The 9,544-nt window shown below is 58.6% G+C and overlaps 2 protein-coding genes across 2 annotated transcripts in view; both read right to left on the minus strand.

The window, feature by feature from the left end:
* Positions 1 to 1,825, minus strand: part of LOC106735314 (calcium-transporting ATPase type 2C member 2-like) — a 7,796-nt gene extending 5,971 nt beyond the window's left edge. Inside the window, exon 1 of the mRNA XM_014589437.1 lies at positions 1,694 to 1,825. Coding sequence (XP_014444923.1) covers positions 1,694 to 1,825 — 132 coding nt within the window. The remainder of the gene's footprint in view (positions 1 to 1,693) is intronic.
* Positions 1,766 to 9,544, minus strand: part of LOC102480842 (calcium-transporting ATPase type 2C member 2) — a 57,270-nt gene continuing 49,491 nt past the window's right edge. The window contains exons 15-21 of the mRNA XM_014589372.2: positions 8,780 to 8,869; positions 7,886 to 7,987; positions 7,407 to 7,563; positions 4,335 to 4,505; positions 3,543 to 3,640; positions 3,407 to 3,457; positions 1,766 to 2,032 (exon numbers count right to left, since the gene is read on the minus strand). Of these exons, the coding sequence (XP_014444858.1) occupies positions 1,862 to 2,032; positions 3,407 to 3,457; positions 3,543 to 3,640; positions 4,335 to 4,505; positions 7,407 to 7,563; positions 7,886 to 7,987; positions 8,780 to 8,869 (840 nt within the window). The 3' untranslated portion in view covers positions 1,766 to 1,861. The remainder of the gene's footprint in view (positions 2,033 to 3,406; positions 3,458 to 3,542; positions 3,641 to 4,334; positions 4,506 to 7,406; positions 7,564 to 7,885; positions 7,988 to 8,779; positions 8,870 to 9,544) is intronic.

Genomic DNA, 9,544 nt, shown 5'->3' on the forward strand with positions numbered 1-9,544 from the left:
GCAAGGGTGAGCAGCCGACGTGGCCGTGTGCTCGGACCCCGTGCCAGTGCCCCTCGCCGGCGTTCACGGGGGCTGTCCGTGGGAGATGCCACTGTCCTCATGGGCCCGTCAGCCACTGGGGACGGGTCCTCGGGCCTCACTAGCCTTTCCGTGCAGACTGTCTTCTCAACACCCTCGGGCTGTCAGCTGTCCACCCTGAGCCCTTCTTACCAGGACCCCGAGGCTTACACGGCCCGGGACTTACCAAGGAGAGCCACGCAGAGATAGGGACGGGCTCCGGAGGCTGGCGGACAGCTGCTTGTGTCTCTAGGACGCTCTTTGCAAGAGCCCTCTATAAACTTGGCCTGGGGCCACCAGTGGGTAGGAAACTGCCTAATACCACCCTTCCCAGTTTTCCTAAAAAACATTGCCAAATAATTCAAACTAGAACTATGCACCCACTGCATTTATAAACGTTTCTTTCCTTTTTTAGAATTTTTTACTTTACTTTTATTTATTTATTCTTTATTTTTATTTGACCAGAGAGAGACACAGAGAGGGAAAGTGAGAAAGCAAGCCACCTGGTCCGGGACTTGAACCGTGCTGGCCACATGGGAGTGCTCAGATCCTTAACCACCGTACCACCTACTGGTCCCCTAAAAGTTTCTTCTTTGAGAGAGAGAGGGAGAGGGGGCCTCATCATGGACCAATCCTCCCCACCAGCTCCCAGCCCGGACCCCAGGACGCCTGTGTGCCCAGGTGGGCCAGTGCCTGCAACTCCCAGGTGGCTCCCAGGCCACAGCGGCACCCCACTGCCTGTGACAGCATTTCTTTATCCTAATTAAAGGAAGTAGTTTAAGCATCCCTCTGGCAAAGAAAAGATCCCTTTATCAAGTGTATAAACTACAATTTCAATATTTCTCAGGTTTTTGATATCAGGCTTTAAATTCCACTCTCCCCATTATTGTGCCTTTCTTATGAGTAAAATCTTTTTCCTTTTTAGATTTTTGCCGTAGGGTGCATGAGCTCACCAGAGTCAGAGAGAGGGAAAGTGAGACATCGCCCCCCAGAGGGGTGGCACACCTCAGCCCCCTCTCCGTCGTTCTCCTGGGTTTTTAGGCATGCGCGCACAGGTCCCCGATGTGACTATCAAGCTGCCGGACCCAGGACTTGAACCACACAGTTGGCCATGTGGGGTCCAGTGCCTTAACCTCTGCACCACCTGCTGGCCCTGCTTATAAGTAAACTTACATATACATAGATAGATAGATAGATAGATAGATAGATAGATATTTTTTAGGGTTTTGCTCTACGGCGCGTGCGCTTGCCAGAGACAGACAGAGAGCAGGAAAGTGAGAAATGACCTCCCCTGGGGTGGAGGTGGGGAAGGCCCTGCCACAGTCCCTTCTCCACTCTAGAGGTGGTTTTAGGCATGCACACACATTAACTGCATGATTTTCAAGTCGCTGGGTCTGGGACTCAAACCGTGCGGTCGGCATGTGGGATCCAGTGCCTTAACCTCATGCCACCTGCTGACCTGAAACATGATTTTTAAGGGCCTGTAGCATTCGTGTCCCTTGTCCGGGCTGTTTAGGGCGGTTCCGAGCACGTACCTGCTCTGTCTAGTGTATACACGTGCCCCGGGCTGAGCCAGAGGCCTGGTTCAGGCTCCTGTGGGGGCGGGTGTGTCTGGCAGGGCCTAACGCACACCCACAGGCTGCAACTCATTCTCGTGCTGCAGGCGTTGGTGACGTTCCCCAGGCGCTGCCCCTTCGGTGAGCAGCTCCTGGTGCTTGGTGTAGGCACCCGGGGACGCCTGAAAGCCCACCGCAGCAGGTCCCGGCATGTGGCAGTGACAGTAGAAGCCGACATGAAGAGCAGCTTACGTGATGGCGGAGAAGTCGTCATCCACCAGGACCATGCTGGCGGCCTCTTTGCTGACGTCCGTCCCCGTCTGCCCCATGGCGATCCCGATGTCCGCAGACTTCAGGGCAACCGCATCGTTCACCCCGTCCCCGGTCATGGCCACGACTGCCCCCGACTCCTGCAGGGCCTTTGGAAAGAGACAGTGCTGGAGGTGGCGGCCGGGTCTGAATCTCTGCTCTACCCACGCTGCGGTGGGAGCGGGCGAGCCCGCAACCTGCCGGCCTCAGCTTCCCCATCTGTGAAGTGGAGCCACGATCCCTATTTCACACAGCCACTGAGAGGCCCAGACTCATGGTGGATGTGACAGTGCCCAGCTGTAGCAAAGGTCTGCAAAGGTCACGCATGGCCGCTGACAGATAACGAGTGAGTCCTTTGAAGCCACATGCTGCCCGGTTAGGTCCGCACGGTTTCCTTGTGGATAGCTTACAGAGAGGCTTGTTCCATAGTGCTAAAACGAGCAGGAAAGCCCGCACTACCGAAAGAGCTCAGGGCACATTTCTCTCCTCTCTTTCTTTCTCTTGTTCTTTCTTTCTTTCTCTTTTTTTCTTTAAAAGATTTTTGCTATAGGATGCATGCACTTGCCAGAGAGACAGAGAAAGACAGACAGAAGGCAAGAAATCACTCCCTGGGGTAATGGCCGTGCCACAACCCCTTCTCTTCCATGCTCCTCTGGGACTTTGGGCACACGCACATGTGCCCAGTGTAGTTTTAAGCCACCAGGTCTAGGATAAGAACTGTGGTTGACCACATGGGAGTCCAGCAATGTAACCACTATGCCATCTGCTGGTCCCCAAGAGCATATTTTCTAAGTACACGTGCGTGGACACAGCGCAGCTCCCGGCTCCCCTGTAATGCACAAGCAGACCCCATCAGCTCTTTACTGGCTCTTGCTGGTGCCAGGAGCTGCCCTGCCCGGCTTCATCTGGCCCTCTTCCCAACCTACGGAGCAGCAGATGTCAGCAGTGTCCCCATCCAATGGGAACTCAGGCACAGTTAAATATCAAGAGCGATGCCAAGACCCACACAACCAGCGCGAGAAAGCTTCCACTTTAACCTTTCCCTTCGCACACGTCAGTCCCAGCTCCTCGACTGCTGTGTGAATGGTCCCCAGTGCTCCCCTCCCTCTCCTACTAGCCCCCCACGTTTCAGTTGCTCCTGTGCCTGCCCAGCTAAAGCTGGCATCTCCCAGCATCCCTGGAACTAATATGGTCATGTGACTAGGCTCCAGCCAGTGGGGCGTAAGCACAAATGGCAGGTGCAGCTCCTAAGCCTGGTCCTGGGGAAGGAGCTGCCTGCTGCCCCGTCCACCCTCCTCACCACTTCTACGGAACAGTGCCCCTTGGGCAGCCGCCTTGCTCCAAGACAAGGAAGGTCTGAGGATGGCGGTGCTGCCCGCCAGCTCCGGCCCTGGACTGTTACCCGAGGGACGAATGCACTCCCGGCCCGGGGTGCTGGGGCCTCGGCCAGGCTGGCTCGGCCCATGCCCGCCCCCCCAGGGTACCTTGATGATTCTGAGCTTGTGCTTTGGGCTGGTCCTGAAGAACACCGACACCTGGATGCGGCGAGGTGCGACAGAGTGGGCGGTCAGCGCGTTTGGGGCTGGTGGCCAGCCCCGCCCCCGAGTCGGGAGGACTTGCCTGTGCGATGCGGTTGGCCAGCTCGTCCTTCTCCATGCTCTCCACCTCCTCCCCCGACATGGCCTTCAGCTTCCCGCCGCACAGACCGAGGGTCCTGCCTGCAGGGACGAGCTGATCGGAGGCTGCTTTGGGGCCCAACCCTCGCCACACCCCTGACGTCCCATTCACTGGGCGCCCCCGTGGCACACGGCCTCAATTCTGCCACGGCGCTAACTTACAGCCGAGGCCCTAGACCTGCTTTATAGAGGAGGACGCAGAGAAGCTGCTTCCCAGGGGCCGCCCCCCGCTGGGGCTGCTCCCAGAGCCCGGCACGGTCTGCCTGATCCCAGACCTGTCACCTTCCACAGTCCAGGCAGCCTCCAGCGGGGGAGAAAGCCAAGGTGTGGTGACGCTAACTAGTAAAGGTGACGGGAGGGGTGTGGCTCCCTGCCGACGAGGAGACAGAGGGTCAGAGTGGTTCGGTGACTCGCCAAGGGCACACTAGTGGCAGAAGCCAGGCCAACAGTGTGCACTGGGCAAGATGCTATCTGGGCAGACGAAGTGAGACTTGGGTGCAGAGCCCCAGGCACATAGTAGGCCCTCAGTATACATGGGGACTCTCCCCGTGTGAAGACCCTGCTGACATTCTGGGCACAGAAACGCCTCAGAGGTGGAAGACTGGGGCAGAGGTCCCTGAATCTACTCTAAGCTCAGCTGGGTGGGAGCCCTTCTGGCTGGGCTCAGCCTGAGGTCGGCAGGGGCTGTGGCGAAGGCTGGGCAGAGCTCCCTCTCCGACCCCCTTGTCCCGGTTACCTATCGCCATAGCTGTCTCCAGCGCGTCCCCCGTGACCATCTTCACAGACATGCCTGATTCCGAGAGACCCCGCACGGCCTCCTTCACGCCAGCCCGCGGAGGGTCGATGATGCCGACGAGGCCCAGAAACGTCAGGCTGCCCAGCTCGGGCCCGGAAGCCAGGGCCAGCACTGAGGAGACAGCCAGACCCAAGGGGGGTGGTGTCACAGAGGCCCAGGGCATGTTTCCAGTCCCCAGCTGGCCCCCAGACCCTGGCCCACAGGGGAAGGCAGAGCCCACGGCAGTGGTGGCCAGGCTGTGCAGGTGTACCCAAGACAGGAAGAGGCTGGGCCGCTAAGCAGCAAGACTTGCTTTCTCCTGGCTATCCCACCCCCACCCAGCACACAGGGGCCTGTGAGATGGTGCAGAGGGGGCACCCCGACAGTGCTGGCTCTTCATCTCTTCTGAGCCCGCTCATTCTATCCCTGCTGCAGATGTGGGAGCCGCTTCCAGAGGTCAGGAAGGGCCCCCAGGAGAGCAGCGCAGCTGGGAGGACTCAATGTTGGCTTGCCCTTAACCCTTACCCTGCTTCGGCGGCACAGAAGCCAGGCTTGCCCCGGGGCCTGAGCGAAGAGGCATGCCGTGAGAACTGCCTCACCTTGTCACTTCCTGACACCAGAGAAGTGGCTGTGACCAAGGGACCTCCAGCCGTGACACTGTGCTAATAACACTGGTGTCGTGTGCTGATAACACAGGTGCCATGTGCTAATTAATAACACCGGCGCCGTGTGCTAATGACATTGGTGCCATGTGCTAATAACACCACTGTCATGTTCTAATAACACCGCTGTCATGTGCTAATAACACCACTGTCATGTGCTAATAACACTGCTGTCATGTGCTAATAACACCGCTGTCATGTGCTAATAACACTGCTGTCATGTGCTAATAACACCGCTTTCATGTGCTAATAACACTGGTGTTGTGTGCTAATTACGATGGTGCCATGTCCTAATAACACCGCTGTCATGTGCTAATAGTGGTGTCGTGTGCTAATAACACTGGTGCCATGTGCTAATTACGATGGTGCCATGTGCTAATAACACTGGTGCCATGTCCTAATAACACTGGTGTCATGTGCTAATAATTCTATTGTAATATGCTAATAACACTGGTGCCATGTGCTAATTACGATGGTGCCATGTGCTAATAACACTGGTGCCATGTGCTAATTATGCTGGCATGGGCTGGCTCTGTAGTACATTGGTAATGTGCTACTCAGGAGAAGCTGGACCCCACAGGCAACTGTGGTTCAAATCCCTGGCCCAGCCAGCCTGAAACATGTGAGGCACAGGCAGAAAAATCCTAGAGCAATGGGCTGGGAGCTGAAGGAAGGGGCTGATGGCATGACTGGGTGTCTGTCGCTCTCACATGTACACGTAAGTGCTCTGCCATGAAGAAAGTACGGATAATTCTGCAGGTGCCATTCCTCCCCTTTCTCAGTGCTCCCCTCCCACACTGGACCTGGGCTGCAAACCCTTGAAGACCCGTCCTGAGGACCGCTCTGTTCCCGAGAAGCATCTGCAAATGCTCTGTCCCCAGAGGACCTCACTCCTGCCTCTGTGCTCCCGTCACCCTGCCTTCCTTACCCCTGCCGTGGGGCTCGTCACCTACCTGTTCCCGGGTATGTGTGGGGGTGGGGGCGTGTCTCAGAGCCCAGAGCACTCTGGCCCCCGGCAGGTGGAAGGCACTGTTGTACACCCAACACACCATCAACACTCCACTCAACTCACTGGCAGAGGATCACTCCCTGACCCTCACCCCTGCTTGGGCTTGGAAAACGCTCAGGCCTTCTCCAACACCAGCTGCCAGGAGGCCGCTTCTGGGCCTTCGGCTGGGGCCGAATCCACTTGCAGGTACAGAAGGACCTACATGTCGGTGGCAGTAAAGTTCTACCCTTTCACGGCCAACCAACCCTCGTGACATTCTGCTTCAAGAGCCCAGAGTCTCTGTGCTCCTTAACACTTCACAGCCAGATGCACACGAGTTCAAGTCCTGGCTCCACTGGCTGTGTGGCCTGGGCTCGGTCCTCAACCTTGCGGGCCCCCGCGGGAGCCTGGTGGAGGTGGGGGACGTGGTCTCAGTGGGCCCGTGACATGTGGGCACACAGGTGGGGCCCAGCTCTGGGAGTCTCCAGGGCAGGAGGAGACAGGCCAGTGCTGAGTCTCCGAGCTGCTGTGCTGTGTTCATGCTGACGGACGCTGTCCCCGCGTGAGTTGGACCCCATGACCAGACCCACATGTCCTGGGCGTGTTGGGCAAGTTGACTGTGGTCGCAGCAGCAGAAGCCAGCTGCAGGTCAGGCCCGTTCCCAGCTTCTCACAGCAGCACCCCTGAGTGACTGCCACCGTGCCACGCCCTCCTCTGCAGAGGGAGCCGAGGCATGGTGCTCAGACCTAGGGCTGCACAAGCCCCCCGGGGGTCTGCTCTGGGGGCACGCGCCCCACACTCAGGAGGCAGCAAATGGTTCTGTGCAGCCTGCCCTGCCTGCTCCCGGCGCTTGCTAACTGACAACTCCTGACCCCTGAGGGCGGCAGCCACAGGATGGAACCATATGGCAAGGCCAGGGCTCCCATTGTCCCTGAGGGGATGAGCATCTGCAGTGAAGGTGTTTCCCAGCCCTGCTCTGAACAGCCGTGGTGGGAGTGATGGGTGGACCACGAGAGCCCCAGGGTCCCGCACCCAGCAGGCCGGCCGCAGCACTGGTGCAGAAAGCTGGCACGGCCCAGGAGCGGAAGGTCCCCCTTCATTTGAGAGCGTTGGGTTTTCCCGACGAGAGGCAGAACGAGAAAGACCTACCTGGAGAACCTGCCCTGTGCTGCTGCCCATTGGGCTGCTTTAGGGGACTCAGCAAGGGAGGGCCCCGTCCTCTCAGGCCTGAGGGCACGTCTAGACCAGGGGCCGGGTGGGCAGGGCTTCCTGCCCGTCCTGTCACTAGGTTCTCGCTGCCAGCACCTGCCCGCCTGCCACTCCCACCAACCAGCTCGTCCACCGAGGACCTGAACTGCTCCCCGCGTCACGCCAGGCACTGACCTCGCAGGCCCAGCGCCCCCATCCTCTTCTCCTCCTGCATGCAGAACGCCCTGTGCTGGGGCGTCAGAGGCAGGGGGATGCCCCCGTGGTTGTAGGTGGTGCAGGAGCGAATCACCTCCTCAAAGGCCCCCTTCATGAAGTAGATGTCTCCCTGGTCCTTGGAGAAGGAAGGCAGACGTGGCCGTCACCGCGCCCCGCTCAGTGCCCACTGCCTGTTCTACGCCAGGAAGGAGGCACGCACACGTCAGCAGCAGGGTGTCCACGCGGGCCCGGGCGGTCTGCCACGCGGGCAGGTCCGGCGAGTAATGGGGGCTGTGTACTGTTATGAAGTGCGGGTCCCTCCTGACCCGCAGCACCCCACTCTGTGCTAAGCCCCCACTGATGTCACGTGGAGCGTGCTGCCCTTTCATTAACCGGAGCGGTCGGACCGCGTCCCAGAGCAGCCGCCCCCAGGCCTGGTGGGATGGGGGTGCACTCACCTGGCCTCTGGGGCTGCACTTCACCGCCATCCACTTCTGCTCCGAGCTGAAGGGAATCTCTGTCTTTCTCACGTATGACTCTTTAATGTCACCTAAGTCCATCTAGGATCATAACAATGGGCCATTTTTAGTGAGAAATCTGAGACATCTCTATGAAGGCTTGGAGCATTGAAACGATTCATTATTCAGAAAGCTGTGGAGGACAGAACCCACGCATCTGGCTCACAGAGGAAGGCCGCCGGGGTCCGGGCCAGGCTGGCTGCGGGGAGGGATGCAGTGCTGACAGAGGCCACCTCCCCTCCTTTGTCCCCTTCTCAGCCTCTGCTCCCCTGCCCCGCACTCCTTTCCAGCTTCTACGTCACCCCCCACCGCCTGTCCACACCTTTCTGCCTCCCCCTCCTCCTCTGTTTGCCCCTAAGCACGACCTGGAGCCTGCGCACCCCCGACCTTCTGTCGACACCCCACCCAGCCCTCCAACATCTGTGAGCACTGTCTGGTGCCTGGTACCGGGCACAGGCATTACGTGGGCACCTGTGCACAGGGGCAGAGCTGAGCCTAAGGGCTGAACCCTGGCAGCCGTCGGATATAGTAGGAGCCAGCCCCCGTCGGGGCCTGGGGAGCACAGGCACTATGTGGGCACCCAGGTGAGTCTCTTCCGCTCATCTCCCCAGCACCTGCACAGGGTCTGGGCCACAGGGCTCAGAGGATTCTTAGAGAATCTCTGGAATAGGCTGGAGGTCCCAGGATCCCCTCTGTGGGTGGCCCACAGATGCTCGGGGTGTTTCTGCCATTACTAAGAGGCCCCATTCCCCTTCCGCTCACACAGGAACCTGAGTTCTCATCGGTGCAGCCCCGAGGGGCAGGAGTCCCAGCGGGAGCTCCAGGGCTTCCTACCTTCAGCCCCAGGGCCATCAGGGCGCCTTCAGTGGGCTGCCCCATCACGGCGTTTTTTCTGATGATAGCGTTGTTGGCGACACAGCCGGCCTAAGGAAGGTATCGCGTGCCGGAGTTAGTATCGGGGCTCGCACCTCTACCTCCAGGCGCTGGGCTCACCCCGTGGCCCAGCATCTGACCCCACGGCCCTGAGCCTTTCTGGGTGAGGGCTAGGGGCAACACTCGCTGTTGGGGAGAGACCTGGTATGTCCCGACTATGCCACATGTTGTTAGCTGCATGAGGTACCACAGGGTATGGGGACGGCGGGCAGATGGGGTTATGACTGGGGGAGGCCAGGACTGGCCGCTCGTGGGGATGGGCCTTCCATCTGAGTGACAGAGTGTTCTAGAATTAGAGTGGTGTGGCCACACAGCCTTGTGAATGCACTAATCCCAAGAACTGCAGACTCCTGCGGAGTAATTCTATGGAGGTGGCATAGCTCTTAAAAAGATAAACATTTAGGGGACCAGCAGTTGGCGTAATGGCTATGTCGCTGGACTCCCATTTAGTTGACTGTGGTTCAAGTCCCAGACCCAGTGACTTAAACTCACACCAGGCGCGTGTGTGTGCGTGCCCAAGATAGTGAGAGGAGAATGGAGGAGAAGGGATTGCAGCGTGGCCCAATCCTCCCAGAGGGTGATTTCTTGCTTTCTGTCTCTCTGTCTCTCTTTCTGGTGTGCGCATGCACCCTATAGCAAAAATCTCTCTTTCAAAAAAAAAAAAAA

This window comes from Tupaia chinensis, unplaced genomic scaffold (genome assembly GCF_000334495.1).
Source record: "Tupaia chinensis unplaced genomic scaffold, TupChi_1.0 Scaffold000355_1, whole genome shotgun sequence".
NCBI classification, from domain to species: domain Eukaryota; kingdom Metazoa; phylum Chordata; class Mammalia; order Scandentia; family Tupaiidae; genus Tupaia; species Tupaia belangeri.